Raw genomic sequence first — 19760 nt, 5'->3', positions numbered from 1 at the left:
ATAATGAAGCAGCTGAATTCAAGAAGCATGAAGACACAAATAAGAATGAGTGGAAAAAGGAAACAATGGCAATTTTAAAGTGGCTTCTGAAAAACAGTGACCTGTAGAGAGAAAAATAACTGCAACCGAACTCAATAAATTACTGCGAGATGAACAATAAAAACAAAAGTGCCAGTGAGTCAACTCAAAACTGTGGTTACCCAAGAAGAGAAGGCTCAAACCCTGCAGGAAACAGAAAAGGACGTGTGTGCGACAGAAAGGTGAAAGCTTTGCAGGGGTTGTACAGGGTCCGACTGTTTCCTCTCTGAAATACAGCCTGGAAGCTCTGCCTCCACTGCAGATGATTAAAGCCTCTACAAATGGTGAGCAGCTCTTTGTTTATTGAATCTGCTGATCCACAGTAATCTCCACTTGCGCCACCATATTCACCCACACATTAGTTTCAGTTTGTTCATCTGAGAATGTTTTCATCTCGAAAGTGACACCCCCACCCCACCCCACCCCCTCAGCCCGAAGCACCATCCCACTCTAAAATAGTTAAAAAACAAAAACACAGCAGTGAATAGAAAGTGTCTGAGAGATAAAGTGGGAGCTGCAGCTCCGGCCTCTGTGTCTGCTCTGCAGAGATAACCACAAAACCCACGTTAGGCACCACTTGACTTCACATCGACTCACTGCTAAGTGAATTTCTATTAAATTTCTATTAACTTCAACAGGCAGCACTTAAGTCCTGTATTTAGCAATATTATTTATATTATATAATATCATTTATATATATGTTGTATATATATATATATATATATATATATATATATATATATATATATATATATATATGTTATATTGTAAGTCATTTAAAAACATTTAATAAATAGTTCATAACACATTATAATGTAGTTGTAAGCAAATATAATTGTTTATACACATATTTCTTAACAACTCTGACTCCTCCTGTGGAAACACGTCTGCTGTATGAACAGATAATGAACCACGACATAATAAAACAGCTGTAATATTATAAAACACGTCTTCACAGGAGAACTTATATGACAAATTCTGCATACTAATAAACACTTAACTGTCTCCTTATAGTTGCACAGAACTACATTATAGTTAGTTATGATCTTTTGTTTAAGTAATAATAATAATCAGTAAAATGTGTGTAAAGTGTTAAAAGAAAGTGCTCAGTGCAGTAAAATGGCCTCTGTGACTGTTGTTACTACTGTTGTTAGTACTGTGATATTGTTATACTATTATTATTGATGCATTCATGTGTAAGCAGCATTTTACTGTCTGTAGTGAGTAAATAGACTGAGTTACATTCCCACACTGATCATGGCCAGATTAATCTCAGAAGAGATGTTTTTGGGCCCACACTGATCAGAATTATACAGTATTATTATTATTATTTTAGAAAAATGCCCAAAATCTAGTGGTACCTGCTTCTTAAATGTGAAAACGTGCTAGATTTAAAAAAAATGTAATTTAATTTTCAGTTTTTATGTTTTCTGACATTTTATACATTAAGCAATGAATCCGTTATGAAAGGAAATAATTGACAGATGTATTGATATTGAGAATAATTGCTGGTTGATGGAATAATACGACCTTGCCTGAGGTTTTCTGTGTGTTAATAACCTGACAGAAAAAAAAATGCAAGCAGAACATGATTTCACAACAAATGAGCTCAACATAACCTAAACAGTTAAACTTGTAAAATTAGATACTGAGTTATTGTCCCTCTCCAGCATCTTTACTAATTTTTTTTACTAAAAGTAGAATAAAGCTTGGGCCTCAGGGCAGTTGTCCACTTTACCCAGCCTTACCTCTGGTAGTGAATGATATATATGTATATATATATATATATATATATATACAGGGAGGAGGCAGTGATCACTATAACCAGTACTTAGTTCACTCAGTGACCAGTTTATTAGGGCCACCTACTGTAAACTAACGCAGGTTAATCCAGCTGTCCTGCAGTAAAGCCTCCATCAGGAAGGTCGTAATGTTCAGTTTGTGTTGATATTCTTGATGCAGCTGTATATTCGACCCTCACTGACAAAATAACAGAAACATCTGACCTTATAATGCAGTATAATCCAGCAGCAGCCTGCAGAATAACCATGAACCTCTTTAAAACAGTTTCAGCACAAACTGAGCAGCACACACACACACACACACACACACACACACACACACACACACACACACACACACAAAGCATGCAGACAGACAGGACAGGAGGCAGGAGACAGGAGACAGGAGGCAGGAGACAGGAGGCAGGAGACAGGAGACAGGAGACAGGAGGCAGGAGACAGGAGGCAGGAGGCAGGAGGCAGGAGACAGGAGGCAGGAGGCAGGAGGCAGGAGGCAGGAGACAGGAGGCAGGAGGCAGGAGGCAGGAGGCAGGAGACAGGAGGCAGGAGGCAGGAGGCAGGAGACAGGAGGCAGGAGGCAGGAGGCAGGAGACAGGAGACAGGAGGCAGGAGGCAGGAGGCAGGAGACAGGAGACAGGAGGCAGGAGACAGGAGGCAGGAGGCAGGAGGCAGGAGACAGGAGACAGGAGGCAGGAGGCAGGAGGCAGGAGGCAGGAGGCAGGAGGCAGACAGGTCTCAACGTCACGGCCCGGGGCTGGGGCTCGGTGAGGGGCTGGACCGAGCAGGCGGCCGCTCGGACTCATTGCAGCGGAGGCTCCGGGAGAGGCGGGCGGAGGCATGGCGGTCCCTGCGCGGCTCTGTCTCCTTTCACAGTGACGCTGTCGAAGCGCACGGATGTTGAGTGAACTGCTGGCGTTCATGCGATGAAGCGCAGTTTGGCTCCTGTGTAAGAGCAGCGTGAGGAAGAGGAGGAGGCCTTTCACTGGTGAGCGAGCTTTTATTCCTGCTAGCTTCAGGAAAGTGGAGCTAGCAAGCTAACCTGCTATGAGACAGCAGATAAGCCTGACTAATACTGGCCAAAATAGCTCACGTCATATGGAGTCGGGCTTTTTGGACAGGTGTGCAAACTGGTATGAGCCTGAAGCTTTTTTATTCGCCTCCTGTCACACCTGCACTCGGTTGTTGGGTCTGTGTTGAGGTATTTGATGCTTTGCTAGCTGAGCGACGTGAGGGAAGTTAGCTAACGTTAGCTAACGTTAGCTAACGTTAGCTAACGTTAGCTAACGTTAGCTAACGTTAGCTAACGTAAACAGCAGCCTCGGCTGTCAGTCGCTTTTCTCGGCGTGTTTCAAAAACAAACCGACACCAGTTCGACAGGCAACGTTTCGATTTGACTCAGGAGCCGGTCAGGCTGCTGCTGGCTCTACTCCTGGGAAATGTCATGTATTGCGGTTGTTTTTACAGTTTCCTGTACGATCTCAGGTCAGTGATTTGTGAAGCTGTTAGCTGCTGGTGATTAACGTGTCTAATCTGAAACAACAAGCAGGTTAGCAGCCCACTCTGCTCCCCAGCCAGCTGTGTGTCGGGACTAGCTGTCTAATTTTATCTGCCGGTGTCTGGCTGTGTGCTAACTACCTCAGCTAGAACCATATTTAACCCGGTTTTAGCATGGGCCGTGCTAGGTGCTGCCTTTTTCTGATCGTGGTCCTAACGGTGCTTCAGCAGCTGTAGTGCCGCCTGACACTTTATCAGATCAGGAGTGTCTCTCCTTCACAATCGACTGGAGCAAAACGGGCACCAGGAAGGTAAGAAAGCTCAATATGTCAATGCTCAACATCATATTTGCTTTAGAGCTTTAGCTGTAGTGAATATAGGAATCCTTCATTTACATTAATGAGTGTGCTGAACTGCAGACATTGAAGCACATCTCCAGAGATCATGTATAAGAAAAACATGACTTTCATAAAAATGCAAAAGGATATCCTGGGTAAATAGGTGTGTTTTGGTTAAAGTCTGCAGCATTTGCATGTCCAGTTTTAAGGATTTGGAGAGATCAGGTAATGCTTAGATCAGGTAATGCTCTCCAGACCTAGTGTTTCACTGCTGGTGAGGCCAGTCAGCAGTGGGGTGACCCAGCAAAACTCTTGGTAACTCTTATCTTTCTTCATCTATCTAATTCCCTGCTGTTTTTACAAATATGCTTGTCAAATGTGCAACTGCTGCATGTATGCTGTGGTCAGGTTGCATAATGTAATATGACCTTCTGCTTCGCCTGTGAGAACGTTATAACATTGTTGTCAGATTAGGTGTGTTTTAGCAAGATATGTCCCTGGTAAAGGATTTGCAAAAATCATGCAACTTCCTGAGCCTTAAATTATATGTCAGTGCATTTACCCTAACACTATATCACCAGACTGATAGCACCAAGGCTGCCAGTGCCTCCCATAATCTGTTTGTTGACAGATCTTGTCTTGTAGTTTACTCCATGGTTGTATCAGTTAATGTGCAGAAGTCAAACAAATCACTGGAGGTTCTGTGTATGATTGGGGTTTTATCTCAACAGTAAGATAATATGTGAGGGATCTCATCTGTCTTTTGTTATATAAACGCTGCAGTAGGTCTTCAATATTGAGTTTTTGTCGGATCATCTCAAAGAGGTGTTGACTGAAGCTATGGTTATCTCTAAAGGCTTTTGTCCATGGTGACGTTGTAATGACTTGCACTGTTTTGAAAGTTCAGCCCTAGTTTATATACATGATGGAGGCAGATGTTAGAAATATCTGGAAGAGAATACAGCAGGAAACGTCATAACCTCGCTCATCAGCTGCATTGTCCTCTGAAACGTCTTTGTGCAATCAAGAATAAGATAATTCTGGGGAATGATTATTGCTGGTGAATCATTTGACCTCATTATTCAGTGCTTTGCATTAAAATGCACATGCAACATTTTATATGATGTCTATTGTGTTTTCAGGACTGATGGCTCCAGAGTGACATGCCATGGCTTTAATGATCCCCCCGGTGAAGCTCAAATGGCTGGAGCACCTAAACAGCTCATGGATCACGGAGGACAGCGAGTCAATAGCCACACGGGAGGGAGTGTCAGTGCTCTACTCAAAGCTGCTGGCCAACAAAGAGGTTGTGCTGCTGCCCCAGCAGGTGCTATGTCTGAAGGGCCCCCAGCTTCCAGACTTTGAGCGGGAATCACTCTCCAGCGATGAGCAGGAGCACTACCTGGATGCTCTACTCAGCAGCCAGTTGGCTTTGGCCAAAATGGTTTGCTCTGACTCGCCCTTTGCTGCTGCGCTGCGCAAACGTGTGCTGGTGCTCCAGCGCATCTTCTACGCGCTTTCCAACAAGTACCACGACAAGGGGAAAGTCAAGCAGCAGCAGCACTCTCCAGAGAACAACTCGGGCTCAGCTGATCTGCACTCAGTCAGCGAGCGGCCACGCTCCAGCACCGATGCCCTCATCGAGATGGGTGTTCGCACAGGCCTCAGCCTTCTCTTTGCTCTCTTGCGCCAAAGCTGGATGATGCCTCCTCCACCCAGTCCTGGTGGAGGTCCTGGTGGCAACATTAACTTGTGTAATGATGTCATTCACACAGCAATCGATGTGGTTAGCTCCCTGCCACCCCTCTCTCTGGCCAACGAGAGCAAGATCCCACCAATGGGCCTGGACTGCCTGGCCCAGGTCACCACCTTTCTGAAGGGGGTGACCATGCCGAATTCTGGGGCGGATATTTTAGGGCGGCGCCTTGCCTCAGAGCTACTGCTCGGGCTGGCCTCCCAGAGGGGTTCCCTGCGCTACTTGCTGGAGTGGATTGAGATGGCCTTGGCCGCATCAGCTGTGGTCAGTACTATGGAGCAGAATAAGGTGCTACAGAACCAAGAGGGGCTCATCGGCTATGATTGTTTCATGAACATCCTCATGCAGATGAGACGCTCTTTGGTAAGTAAACATTAATAATACAGGCAGATGTATTTTAGTTTTTTAGTGGTTTAATAAATCAGCCAGAATGAAGAAAATGTTTTACCCTCTGCTTACGTCAGAGACTCAGTAGCTCAACAGCAATTCTTTTCTCTGAGCTGTCAAATGGGCTTTAAAATGCCACGTTCCTTCAACTGAGTATTAAATTAGACATTATTCATTCAGTGGTTTCTCTTCTTTAAGTAAAGCTGTGATTGAAAAGTAGAAACATGGTTTTTACTTGGAGATGATCAGTAAAGACCTGTTGATGTGGATTCTGTGCTGCTGAAGTGAATTCTCACCAACAAAATACAGGCTGGAAATAAACATTTGATGAGATAAGAAATCTGTAGTCAGACTCTTAGATGTTATATAAGTAGAGTCTGTATCTGTGAGGTGGGCTGCTTTTGGATCTGAGTAATTTAACGTTACTTTATTGGAGTCTGTTATAATGACTCCATAGTGTTGAGTGTAATGTTTACACTGTAATTGGTTTGAAGCTATGCCTGGTCATTAACATTGATTTGTGTTTGTGATTGTCTCAGGGCTCCTCAGCAGATCGCAGCCAGTGGCGAGAACCCACACGGACGGCTGACGGGCTGTGCTCGCTGTACGAGGCAGCGCTCTGTCTGTTTGAAGAGGTGAGAGATTAAAGCAGGACTTTACATTCAGGACTGTTTCATTATTGTATGTGTAAGGACGAGATTATTTTAGATCCTTTTGCAAAACTGTCAGACCAGTTCCTTCTTTGTGTGTTGAGATATCTCAGAATTACTGTCGTTGTTTTCTGTCACAGAGAGAAGTGGCTCTCAAACTTTTTCACATCAAGGTCCCTGAACTGACCCAGATTAGACCAAGGACCTTCATTTGACAAGATTTTGTCTCAGCGTCCCCCGTCTGATCAGATTTTTACTTTTAGATGTTTTATTACAGAAAGTGTTTGAAACCCTTGACCTAGATACTACACTCCTGTAATGCTGTGTTTTTCTTACAGGTATGTCGAATGGCATCAGACTACTCTCGCACCTGTGTCAGTCCAGACAGCATTCAGACGGGCGAGGCGCCCGTGGTGTCTGAAACTTGTGAGGTGTACGTGTGGGGCAGTAACAGCAGCCACCAGCTGGTGGAGGGCACACAGGAGAAGATCTTACAGCCCAAGTTGGCCGCCAGCTTCGCTGATGCACAAACGGTAAGAAGTTCACAGTGCAGTGCTGCTGTAGAGCTGTATGTCTGCTCATGTTGAGAAACAGCACATGGTGGTAATCCTGTGTTTATCATAGGACGTCGAGTTTCACAGGAATTTTCTCCGTTTGGCAGATAGGTTGGTAGATTTCAAGGAGGAAAATATATTTCCCTCAATATATGAATCTTACCATAAATGGAGGAATCTGTCTGTCTGTCTTTATTTCAATTTTCTCAACAACTGCTCATCTGATCGACCACAGACTTGGCGGGTGCTTCGCTGTGGACCCTAAATGCAGCCTCGACTGAAGTTTCTTGGATGAACAGTTGTCAAGAAAACTTCCAACGTAATTTTTCTATACGTGACTTGACATATCGTGCAGTGCAGTGCAGCGCCCACACATGTTTGAGTGCAAGATGTCAGGGTAGATTTTATGCTATATTGTGTTGTGCATTATGCATTCACAGCTTTCATTGTGTAATGTTTGTGTACATGCTTTACAAATCTGAGGGGACCCCATACCCCATGCAGAGACCTGACTGACTCCATTAAGTGGAGACTAGTGGACCGTCTGTCCCTCTGTGTAATATTGTAGCTGTGTTGTCCTGAGAGGGTAGACCACTGAAATGAGCGCAGGCACATTTTGAACAGGCTCTAGTTATACTGCATTATAGACATGATCATGATGACATAATGCATTCAAATTCAAATTTCACTCATGCTCCCACAGGAAATCTACATTTGTAGATCAAGGCAGTGTGACATGTTGTATTTGTTACAGATAGAGAGGCTTGTGCTCTCCAAGACGGAGGCACAGACAACATCCTGATTCTATTTTCCCTCCTACACCGTCTTTCTCTTTTTCTATTAGGAGAGGAAATAAACACCATTCTGGAAATAACAGACAATTTCAAACCATGTAATTCACACATACAGTGCTTTTCTGTTTGTCCTCACTCTGTTACTTTTTGTTGTATCTCTGATTGATGTGTGTGTGCACTGTGACTGATGAGGATTTTCTATGGGTTGCACAACTGTTTTTTTTTTTTTTTTTTTCATAATGGTCTGATTTTATGAATAAAGAGGAAAATCACAAACATGATTATGCAAGAAACTGAGTGAAAACTATAGTGAAATAGTCATGGATGCTATTAAATATCTTACAGGGATTTCTAGATGATTGTCATAGACTATGTGATGGTGGATGGGTAACACCATAGCATCACAGTAGGATGACAGTGTACAAGGATGCTGAGTCACACGCAGACACACAACTTCCTCATTTCATCTCCTCTGCAGATTGAGGCAGGCCAGTACTGCACGTTTGTGATCTCCTCTGACGGCTCCGTTCGGGCCTGCGGGAAGGGCAGCTACGGCCGCTTGGGCCTCGGGGACTCCAACAACCAGTCAACGCTCAAGAAGCTGACCTTTGAGCCCCACCGTGCCATCAAGAAGGTGTCGTCATCCAAGGGCTCAGACGGCCATACGCTGGCCTTCACTACGGAGGGTGAGGTGTTCAGCTGGGGTGACGGTGATTATGGCAAACTGGGTCACGGGAACAGCTCAACACAGAAATACCCTAAACTTATCCAAGGGCCACTGCAGGGGAAGGTAGGGTTTCACCCAGTACTCGAATACAACTTCACACATGGTATTTTATTCACATGGTACATTCTGCAATTTCTTTTTCTTTTATCTCTTTCTGCAGCTGCTTTCTTTTATTTTTCAAACGGACAAGGGAAATTCAATAGATGTGTTTTTGCTTGTGTGTTAACTGGCAGTAACAGAGTGTGATGATTTATGTGGTTCTGTGTCAGGTGGTGGTTTGTGTGTCTGCTGGCTACAGACACAGTGCTGCAGTCAGCGAGGATGGAGAGCTGTACACATGGGGTGAAGGAGATTTTGGAAGATTAGGTAAGTTTCTGAGCTGATTTCTCCTAAGATGAAAAGGGTCTCCTGTCCCTTCATATTGTTCCCAGTACTGTTGTGCTCATTGTCTCTTTTTGTGTGTCAAACCTTCTCTACACAATACGACATAACGTGTCAGCAAAGACTGATGTGAAGGTGGTTTATGTTTTACATCCTGGTCAGTTTGGATGGTTTCAGTGTAATGCACAGAACACCACTGTACAGAAATGCGTTCTTGAGCTCATACAAGGAACATGGCTGTAAAGTGTTGTTTTGAGTTAGTCATTGGCAGCTGTCAGTCGGTCTGTAGTTTAGTAATTAGGGATTGACAGAGCTTTGATTCAGCTGTGCTTCAGCTTTATAATGTTACACAATTTGTTTGTTGGGACAGATTCTGGTAAAAAGCCATGTTTACTTGATTCAGCAGTGCCTGTTGGCGGTTGCGTCATGTTTATCTTTGCAACAGTGGCACTTTAATACAAATAAGATTTACTGAAGAAGAAGAAGAAGTGAAATTATCAGGGGATGGTAACTATGTACACAGTATGTGATTTCCTGCTACCCAGAATGCAGAGCTCTTAACACAATATAAACAATCTCTAATGTGCAGAAAGACTGGGATCTTCTTTATTTTACTGAAAGTACTTGAGTTCCTCTTCCCTCATGTGTCATTGGCTCTAAATGTTCTGGCCCTGATGGGAGGAGAGGTCTTGCACAGTTGAACAGATGGTGTATGAATACTGTCTGTTTTAGGTGTTTCCAGGTTCAAACTCATGATTTTGTTCAAGGCTCTTTGGAAATGACAGTGATGCCAAAACATTACAACCACTCACAGATGAAGGGAATAATGTTGATTACCGTGTAACAACGGTGCATATGGAGGTCTTAGACTCTAAGGTAATAGTCGGTTCTTGGAGTCAACGTGTTGGATGCAGGAGAAAAGCGCAGGTGTAAAGACCTCAGTGACTTTGACCTGGGACAGATCGTTAAACAGCAAAGCTTGTGGGTTCCTCCTGTTCAGCAGTGTTGAATACCTATCAACAGTGGTCTGAGGATGGACCAACCATGACCTGGCAGCAGGATGTTGGGGGATATGTTTGAACGACGGGTCTGATCTGCAAGGGCTCCACCTTGCAACATTAGATTTGCTGCTAAAGTCTTGTTGCCAGATACCACAGAGACTTTCAGGGCTCTTGCAGTGTTGATGTCATGGTGGGTTGGAGCTGTGTTGGCGGCACACGAAGGACCAACAGCACATTAGGCAGGGGTCATAATGTCTGGACTCAGTGTATATTGTCAAGTCCAGTCAGTTTGATGTATATGTCCCAAAGTCACAAATATGACAGATTTATAATGTGTCCAGTGTACAACACCCTCTGTGTGGTGTTGTGTCTTTACATAGAGGCCTGTAAACTGAACTCATCATACAGACAGAAGAAGTAGTCCGGGGTAAAGTTGCTGAGATGTGCTGATCAGAGGAAGAGTTGAGGTGTTTTAACAGGCATCGGATGCCGACGGTGCTGGTTCCACCTTTTCACCCTTGACTCAGACAAGAAAATGTTTTGTGTTCTATTATTTCCGTGCAAACAACCTGAGTTTTTTCATTGCTTGGGGACGCAGGTCACGGTGACAGCAACAGCCGAAACATTCCTACCCTAGTTAAAGACATCAGCAATGTGGGAGAGGTGTCGTGTGGTAGCTCTCATACCATCGCGCTGTCAAAGGACGGACGGACTGTGTGGTCCTTCGGAGGAGGGGACAACGGTGTGTAAACCCTTCACCATGACTTTGTTTTGAATGTTTAATTTAACAATTAATGCAATAATTTAATTATTTATGTTTGAAATATACCATTTGGATTTGGGCCATTTCCATAGTATTGCAGTTCTACAGCTTGTGCACATAATGATTTAATTCTTTGTATATGCTCTGGAATTATATTATGTTTAAGAGTTTAGTTCTTATTTCCTGCTCTTTGTGAATGCCAAACAGTTGCACATCACTAAAATGTGAGTATATGCTGACACAGTAAATAAATCAGTGAAAGGAAAAATGTGTTGTCCTGTAGGAAAACTTGGTCATGGTGATACTAATCGAGTCTACAAGCCAAAAGTCGTGGAGGCCCTGCAGGGGATGTTCATCAGGAAAGTGTGTGCAGGAAGCCAGTCGTCTCTTGCCTTAACCTCCACTGGACAGGTAGGACATCACTCCCTCGTTGTTAACCAGGACAGAATAAAAACTGTGCTTTGTTCTTCAACATTTGTCCCAAAGAAGGAATTTCATGCAGCTGTGCATGCGTTCCCACAAACAGCTGGTTGGACATTGACAGTGATATATTCTGAGGTCAGGTCTTGTTATGTAACAGCTCTTCTTTCATGGCTTCGTCTCTAAGACGTGGCCTTCTCATAATTTCTTGTTTTCATCTGGAGAAAGAAAAATGCAGCGTTTGCAGTGCGACAAGCAGAAATCATCTGCTAAAGTTCATTCATGCCGTTTGTTTTTAGGTGTACGCTTGGGGCTGTGGTGCCTGCCTGGGGTGTGGTTCTTCTGAGGCCACAGCACTCAGACCCAAACTAATCGAGGAGCTGGCTACCACCAGGGTGGTGGACATCTCTATAGGAGACAGTCACTGCCTGGCCCTGTCACATGGTATTTGTCTTTGTCGTGTTCTTTCTTTCTCTTACTCTCTGTCTCTTCTCTGTAGATGGTTAACTACAAACATGTTTACATGCTGTCATTGATGAGCACTCAGTGTTTCAGTACATGCTAAATCCATTACCCTTGTCAGTCACAGTTTGAATGCTACTCTGCTGACACAGCGAGATTATATGTTTGTTAAACATGTGACAGGACTGTCGCAAGCAACATGATGTAATAGCAAATACATAGAACAAATTTGTTTAAGCAAATACGTAACCTCTGCAGCTTCAGGGCTTCTGAATGCATGTTATAAATACAGTCGTATTTCAGCTCAGTGCAGCACAAACTCTAGCACATTATTATTATTTAGTGTTTTCATGCACAGTGTGAATTATCATCAGAGCCACATCTAAAATCATATTATTATTATTATCTTCAACTCAACCACTATCTAGACAATGAAGTATATGCATGGGGCAACAACTCCATGGGCCAGTGTGGCCAGGGCAACTCCACGGGGCCGATCACCAAGCCCAAGAAGGTCGTCGGCCTGGATGGAGTCGCTATTCAGCAGATCTCAGCTGGCACCTCTCACAGCCTGGCCTGGACAGCCCTGCCCAGAGACAGGTCAGTTACCAGCAGAGTAAACACATGCAGGGCAGGTAACACTGACCATAACCTGGATTTTGCAGGAGATACTCATTTGGGGGGGGGGGGGGCTGCTGCTGCTGCTGCTGCTGCTGCTGCTGCTGCTGCTGCTGCTGCTAATATGTAATGTAACAGAGGGCAAAGGTCAGTAATAAATTAGCCATGTATGCTCAACGTTAGATACATACATGATCAGAGCCCTCCGTCCATCCCTTGTACGTTATCTGAACACTGACAGACATGGACGAAAAGGAGGACGTATGTATTTTTATACCTAAAGGAGGAGTCCTCACTCAGCTGGTGAAAATGTGTATAATATCCTCTGTGGTTCCAGATGGACTTGGAGTTGGAAAATGACCGTGAATATGTCACCAGTGGGGAAATTTAAAAAATAAAAGACTATTGAGTTGCATTATGGGAACTGTAGGGTCCAGTGGTTTTTAAAGTCTGGATATCTAAGCCTCTGCTGCTCAGCTTTTGATCCTTCTTCTACTAATCTTTTTTTTTTTGAGTCCCCCAACATTATGAAAGTGCAAAACTAAATTATCAGTTTAATTGACAAAGTGTTTACGCGGGGAGGTGTTGAGGTAAGGGATCATTCTCATCTTCAGAGTGTGGAGGTACATTCACTCAAAGGGAATTAGCTTAGTAATTTTAAGTAATTTTACTGTAGCTGTTTTGTCAGTGTAGGAATAAACTGCTGTCTCAGCAACATCACTGTGAATCCAGAGTTTTGGTGTGAGCAGTTTTTTAGTCATCATAGTTTGTCTTGATTCATTCCAACTCATTAACCAACCACTGGAGCAACTTCAAAGTACTCAAGCACTTGTTAACATTTACTCTCCATGGCTTTCCAGACAAGTGGTGGCTTGGCACAGACCCTACTGCGTCGACCTTGAAGAAAGCACCTTTTCCCACTTGCGCTCCTTCCTTGAGCACTACTGTGATGGCATCAACAGTGAAGTTCCTCCTCTTCCTTTCCCCTCGTCCAGGTGAGTACAGACAGCCTGTAAACCACCATCACCAGTCATGTAAAGCAGGCTGACAAAAAGGAAGGAAATTGGAGAAGGCAGATTCACAACAGTTGTGTTTTTTCCCCTGGTCTATTTCTGGCACTTGTAAATTTCTTGTACTTGCTTGCGTTACAGTTTCTCTTGCCAATACGCCTTCTTTCCTGTTCAGTCTTAAGGTTGTGCGGCAAATTAAAAAATATGTATAGGTATAAGCAGATTTGGAATATAGCTCAGGCAAATTCTGAATAATTTGTTTTATGTATTTGCAGGGAGCATCATAACTTCCTCAAGCTGTGCCTTCGGCTCTTGTCCAATCATCTGGCTCTGGCTCTGGCTGGGGGTGTGGCCACCAGCATCTTGGGTCGGCAGGCCAGGCCCCTGAGGAACCTGCTCTTCAGGCTGATGGACTCCTCTGTGCCAGATGAGATTCAGGAGGTAAGAGAGAAGTAACATAATTTTCTTAAGAAATTATTTAATTTATAAATAGACCTTTATGTCAACTAATTGTTTCAGCTCTAAAATATAGAAAATCTTTGCAGAATGCTTCTTTTTTTGTTGTCAGAAGTTAAGATTTTAAGCATGGTGAACATACTGCAGGATGCTGAACTGGCAAAGATGCAGGGCCAGTCCACCTTAATATTTGTACATAGTAAACATTCTCCTCTGTACTTGGACACTGTCAGACTCATGTAAAGCCTATTAAACTTTGTTTCCTTCAAATCATGATCATTTTTTTTCTGAGAAACACTCAGAAATCAAAAAATCATCCTTGATTGTTGTTTTTGTCCTCAGAAAAATGCTCGTAATCACTGTGGTAATGATTGTTCCGAATATTTCTTTTGATGCCTTCTGCTATTCATTTCATTTTGTTGCCTTGAAAACACCTTTCCTTTCCTTTCCTTTCCTTTCCTTTGATTTTAGTGAAGTGTCCTGTCAACAGGTTTTAAATCTGTAGTTCTTTATCACATCATATGAAGCAGTGACAAAATGTGTGAGCGTGTTTGTCCCATCAGGCGGTGATTGAGACGCTGTCTGTGGGGGCGACCATGCTGCTGCCTCCACTGAGAGAGAGGATGGAGCTTCTTCACTCCTTGCTTCCTCAGGGCCCTGACAGATGGGAGAGTCTCTCCAAAGGACAGGTACCTTCTGCTGCCGTCCTGCTTTTTGAAATGTGGATTTTATGTCAGCAGTTCTGAACACTTCTGGTTCGTGAACCTAAAACAACCAGTCTATAACATGTGAACGGATTAACCAATGCCTGAGTTGTCGTGACTTGCAGGCAGAAAATCTTTGGTCAGTGATGGATGATTGATGCAGCTTTTACACTGAGAGCTCTTGGTTAAGGGTCACTGTGTTTGGTTTGCTGTATGGGCAGAGGAGAAGGCTGCGGTTGCTTCCTTTACATTTTCTCTTTCAGCTGCAAAGCTGACAAAGATGCCTCGAGCCTGCCCCATCATCTGTACGGGACTCTGTGTTCCCAACAGGCCTGCTTGGTAGTCTGGCCTTAAAACTTCCCTTTGAATCAAACAATGGAGCCTGTTGCTTAGAAAGGAATCGTTTAAAAAGTTAATTCTTGTAGACTTTTTAAAATACAATTTCCAGAGAGCAGAAACTTTGCATGGTGATAATCCACTTGTGAATCATTGTGCTGAACATTTTGGGAAATATGCTTGTTTGCTTTCATGCCGGGAGTTAGATGAGAAGCTTGACACCACTCTCATATCTGTCTGGTAAATATGAAGCTACAGGCAGCAGCTAGCTAAAACTTTGGTGGAAACAGAGGAAAAGAGCTAACCTGGCTCTGTTTGAAGTTAACAAAACTTACCTGCACTGTTTAATATGTTAAATGTTGTTTGTTTAATCTGTACATATCTCCTTTTAAAAATACTATTTACATGACAAATTAAAGGTCCCATATTTTACACTGTAGTGTTGATCTCCATCAGAAGATATATTTGTGGTTTTAAGAACCAAAAAAAATATCAGTGTAGTTTTAGATCTCCTCTCTCAGGAGGAGCTCTAGTAACAACTCTAGTATAGCAGATTTCAGGTAAACACTCAGAGAAACCAAATCCTGCAAGATTGAATGGTGGGTCCAGGTGGGCAGGGCTTGGGGCATGGCTGAGAGCAGTTACTGCTTTGTTGTGACATCACAAAGTTGCAGAAGTCCTGACGGCTGGTTTTAAGGCTCAGTTTCTGAATACAGGCTGTGTGCATTTCTCTGTGGACTGAGGCTTTGATACTTTCACAGTATTAATATAGAACCTAGACCTGCTTAATAATCACAAACACATGGATATCCACCTCCATTGGGTGGAGCTTTAAATAAGTGAAAACATCCTAAAATTTACCATTAGCCGGTTAGCTATTTCTAACTAAACTAACTGGCTGCTGTCTATAGCCTTATATCAGGGCCATCATTTAAAATGAATGCATGGCCAAACGCATTTACTATGAAATTGACATAAATCATTGTATTTTATAGTTCATGGAATAAAATTCCATTTTAAAGGAGAATGAGGAAACACAGAGATGTAATTAGCTGCTGCTGAAGTTTGTGATAACCCAGCTGAGGCCAGCTCTTCTTCTTGCACAAACTTGTTGACATTGGCCTCATTTCCCTGATTACTGAACTCTAAATGAAATAGATATCTGGTGACTGAGCTGGTGTTGTCCTCAGTATGAACCCACTCTACCAACATGTTTTCTATCAAGTTGTGTTGTTTGTTTCTGTTGAAAGTTGGTGTTTTCTTAATCTGAAATATGTGTGTGTTTGTGCCACAGAGGATGCAGCTCGACATCATCCTGACCAGTCTCCAGGACCACACCCATGTGGCCTCGCTCCTGGGTTACAGCTCTCCTGCTGATGGCCCCGAGGTGCTGTCATCTGGCTCGGGCTTTACAGCTTCCCCAGACCCCACCTACAGCGCCACGGCGGGCCACCCTGACACCCACCTGGCTGAGATCCTCATGAAGACGCTGCTCAGGAACCTGGGCTTTTATACTGTAAGTAGGTGCTAGATGGTGGTTGGTGCAGCTCAGTTAGAGAGCAGATTGCTATCATTGATTTTATTGTGTGCGCTGTTCAATAACAAACCCTTATAAGTGGCATCATTATAATCTATTTAGAATTGACAAAGATAGACGTTATTCAGGGAGGAAGTCATCAGCAAAGTCAACATATAAAGAACCATCGTCTCACTCGTCTCTCCATCTCCCCTGTTTCTCTCAATATTCGAGTGCCGGAGGCAGAGCATGAGTCATATGTTATCCTTTGTTATGATCACCTGCTGCCTTTTTTCCTGGCACTGAAGTGGCCTGGCTCCTGTGCCTCACTCTCTAAAGACGCCATTTTATTGATTGCAACACAAAGGCTGTTCTCCAGTGTGTGTGATTGTGCAGGGCTGAGCAATGAATGACGATTAGACTGCAGGGCTCTTGGATTTGGTCTGTTTTTTTTCTGTCTGCCTTTTCTTTGCACTTTCTTCAACTCTAAGGCTCTTTTCTGTTTTGGGGAAATTGTGAATTAAAATATAATTGAACAAAACCAGTAACTGTTTGGATGAGTTTAAACTTTGGTGGTCTAAACTGGAAGATACCAAGAGTCCAGATTATAAAAGTTGTGTGTGGAACAAAAAATTACTTTGTGTAACTAATAAGGAAATTCAAATTTTCAGCCCTTTAATTAGCTCATGCCTAATGTATTAATAGAAACTGGAAAGAAGCATGTTGGTTCAACAAAGTGGAAACAAATGGAAGGTTTTAGATGGATTTATTAGGTTCAAAAGAAACAAAACAGAAATATTTAATGGGCTAATTAAATTTAAAGCAAAGTGATGAATTAGGGAATGAAAATCATAAGGTCCTGCGAACATTTGTTAGCTCTTTTGTAATTTTCCTAACCAGCTTTAACCCGACAGCTGAGAGCAAATCACAGCTTGCTGAAAAAGGTCTGCTATGAAAACAGAGCTTTTCTGGACTCAGTTCCCTTTGGCTATAAAACACTGAGACCTGTTTGAGAAGCATGTTTGGATTCATAAATGAACCCTGAGGATACATCTTAGACCTGTGATACCAGTGAACCCGTACTTGTTCATATCTGGTGTGTGTGTGTGTGTGTGTGTGTGTGTGTGTGTGTGTGTGTGTGTTTTTGTGTGTGTGTGTGTGTGTGTGTGTGTGTGTGTGTGTGTTTTTGTGTGTGTTTTTGTGCTGTACAGGATCAGGCATTCGGGGAGCTGGAGAAGAACAGTGATAAGCTGCAGCAGGGCACGTCCTCCTCTGACAGCAGCCAGCCAGCTCACCTTCACCAGCTCCTCTGCTCCCTGCAGAAGCAGCTGTTAGCATACTGCCACATTAACTCTGTCACTGAGGTATGGACACATTCACTCTCTTATCCCTGCTGTATTTTAGACTTTTATTACTGGGAAAATGGAAGTTACATGATCAAGAAGTCCTCATGCATTTGTTTAAACTTCTCGGTCCTGTGCAGTAGGATCATGGGACTAATGCCCTGTTGTGACACTGGTGGTGATTACATCATAACATCTCAGTTTGTGGTGAACACCCTTGAAAAGGCTCGTGCCCCATGATGTTGAATTTGATTAAGTTTTTCATTTTTTATTGGCACATCTAATTTCAGGTCTCACATGCTGTTGTTAATGAGGCGTAAAATTGGCAGAAAAGCAGTTTTCATATCTAACACACTAAATGAAGTAAATCCTACTTGCATGACTCTATCATGAGCTAGTTCTTGACAAAATGAGTGGTGCAAATGTATAAATCACAGTTTTAAAAGTATGAATTTTCAGGATGTTCCTCAAGTCAGTTACATTTCATTTTCTCTGACAGCTATTAATAAACTTGAAGTCAGAGAGTTCAATTTAAAAAAGTCACAAAAGTATATGAAATGTATAAAAACATTATGATCTCTCCATTTTTTCCTGTAGAACTCCAGCAGTGTGGCTTTACTCCACAAACATCTGCAGCTCTTGCTGCCCCATGCCACAGACATCTTCTCCCGCTCAGCCACGTTGATAAAGGAAAGTTCCTGGAATGGCAGCATACGAGAAAAGCTACAAGGTGAAGATGACCAGTTATTTACCTTTTTTTACCTTGGCCTGTTTCCCCTCTTATTCCATGTTCATTTACCTCTGCATTTACATTGTAAAACACTTTCATTTTCTCTTTTCCTACATTTTTAGAATCTTGGCTTCACTTAATTATATTGATGTTTTACTTTTTAATGCTACTAATTCAAAGTCAGTACCTTCAGGTCATTGTGTGAAAAGTAACAAAACATGCCTCTTTAAATAAAATGTATTAACTGCATAAAAACCCAACACAGAAATAAGGTTGATTTTCATAAGGTTAATTATTTTGAAGGTTGTTTATTCACAAAGTGACAGGAATGAGAATCTTTTCTCCTCATTTTCTGCTTGTCTGATCCCAAAACTCCCAATAATCTGAAATAATTTACTTGTCATCCTCTCCTTCATCTCCAGATGTGATCTACGTCTCGGCAGCTGGCAGCATGCTGTGCCAGATAATCAACTCTTTGCTGCTGCTCCCGGTGTCAGTGGCGAGGCCTCTGCTGAGCCACCTGTTGGACCTGCTGCCTCCTCTGGACCGGCTCAACAGACTCCTGCCTGCTGCTTCTCCCCTGGAGGACCAGGAGCTGCAGTGGCCTCTTCATGGTGAGCTTGAAACAAGGAGCTTTACAAAGAAAAAACCTGGATGTGCATCAACTGATTGTGATCACAGTTGGCAGTTGATTTAGGGTCTTCTCAGTTTGCTGTGGATACTAAATCACAGAGTCCTGCTTTGTGACAGTTGCTTAGCTGTTTTATCACAGGTGGCGCAGTGTGGCTGTTTGTGGTCTTTCCCTTTTTTTTTTTTTTTTTTTAAATATATTAGAACAAGATCCTTGACAAACAGTCTCACACAGCTCTACTTACACTGATAACAAGTTAGTCTTTGTCTCTACAAAAACATAAGACAGGTTATAGATACATCTATAATCACATTCCAAAAAAGTTCACATTATATGTATTTTGCTCGTTTTAATATAACAGAAGCCCATCTTTCTAAATAAGTGTCCATCTGGAGTTGTAAACTCGCAGTTACCTTTTCCATATTGTTGACAACCTTAAGTCTTTGGGTCCATTGATCCAGGGTAGGTGGGTGAGGCCTAAGAAAATGTATGGTAATTATTTTATGGGCTAATACTCTAAGCATATATGCCTTGTTTCTCCCCAGTCCTTGTAGAGATGTATCAGATCAACTGATTTGGTTCAAATGGACCATTAAGTTCAGCAACTCCCTATTCACCTGTTGACTGTTCTCCAAAAAACTTGTAATTTGGGGCAGTCCCAGAAAATATGAGCAGAGTCTCCTATTAGACCACATCCTCTCTGGCAGAGGGGACTAGTTTTGTTGTCATAGTTGGCTCAAATCACCACTTATTCTCAGCTTCCACCCAAATTCCTGTGGATTTTCCTTTTAAATGAATTTTTGAATTCA

General features: G+C 42.8%; 1 protein-coding gene across 8 annotated transcripts in view; it reads left to right on the top strand.

The window, feature by feature from the left end:
- The first annotated feature begins 2577 nt into the window (after window positions 1-2577).
- herc1 (HECT and RLD domain containing E3 ubiquitin protein ligase family member 1) overlaps window positions 2578-19760 on the top strand; it is a 61072-nt gene continuing 43889 nt past the window's right edge. For 4 of the 8 annotated variants that reach the window (XM_071489702.1, XM_071489699.1, XM_071489700.1 and 1 more), the window contains exons 1-17: window positions 2578-2865; window positions 4855-5831; window positions 6395-6490; window positions 6844-7038; window positions 8332-8643; window positions 8850-8946; window positions 10561-10704; window positions 11009-11136; window positions 11445-11589; window positions 12036-12207; window positions 13086-13220; window positions 13511-13676; window positions 14255-14380; window positions 16026-16247; window positions 17459-17611; window positions 18188-18320; window positions 18743-18934. In XM_071489702.1, coding sequence (XP_071345803.1) covers window positions 4881-5831; window positions 6395-6490; window positions 6844-7038; window positions 8332-8643; window positions 8850-8946; window positions 10561-10704; window positions 11009-11136; window positions 11445-11589; window positions 12036-12207; window positions 13086-13220; window positions 13511-13676; window positions 14255-14380; window positions 16026-16247; window positions 17459-17611; window positions 18188-18320; window positions 18743-18934 — 3367 coding nt within the window. In that variant the 5' untranslated portion in view covers window positions 2578-2865; window positions 4855-4880. Of the gene's footprint in view, window positions 2866-3375; window positions 3686-4854; window positions 5832-6394; window positions 6491-6843; window positions 7039-8331; window positions 8644-8849; window positions 8947-10560; window positions 10705-11008; window positions 11137-11444; window positions 11590-12035; window positions 12208-13085; window positions 13221-13510; window positions 13677-14254; window positions 14381-16025; window positions 16248-17458; window positions 17612-18187; window positions 18321-18742; window positions 18935-19760 lie in introns of those variants that run through there. The other 4 variants (XM_071489701.1, XM_071489705.1, XM_071489703.1 and 1 more) reach the window with 2 other exon arrangements.

The sequence above is a fragment of the Trachinotus anak genome, unplaced genomic scaffold (assembly GCF_046630095.1).
Source record: "Trachinotus anak isolate AG129_WGS33_773 ecotype Australia unplaced genomic scaffold, CSIRO_AGI_Tana_v1 ptg000011l, whole genome shotgun sequence".
NCBI lineage: Eukaryota > Metazoa > Chordata > Actinopteri > Carangiformes > Carangidae > Trachinotus > Trachinotus anak.
The sequence above is the reverse complement of the archived record's forward strand: the minus strand, read 5'-3'. Positions and strand labels throughout refer to the sequence as shown.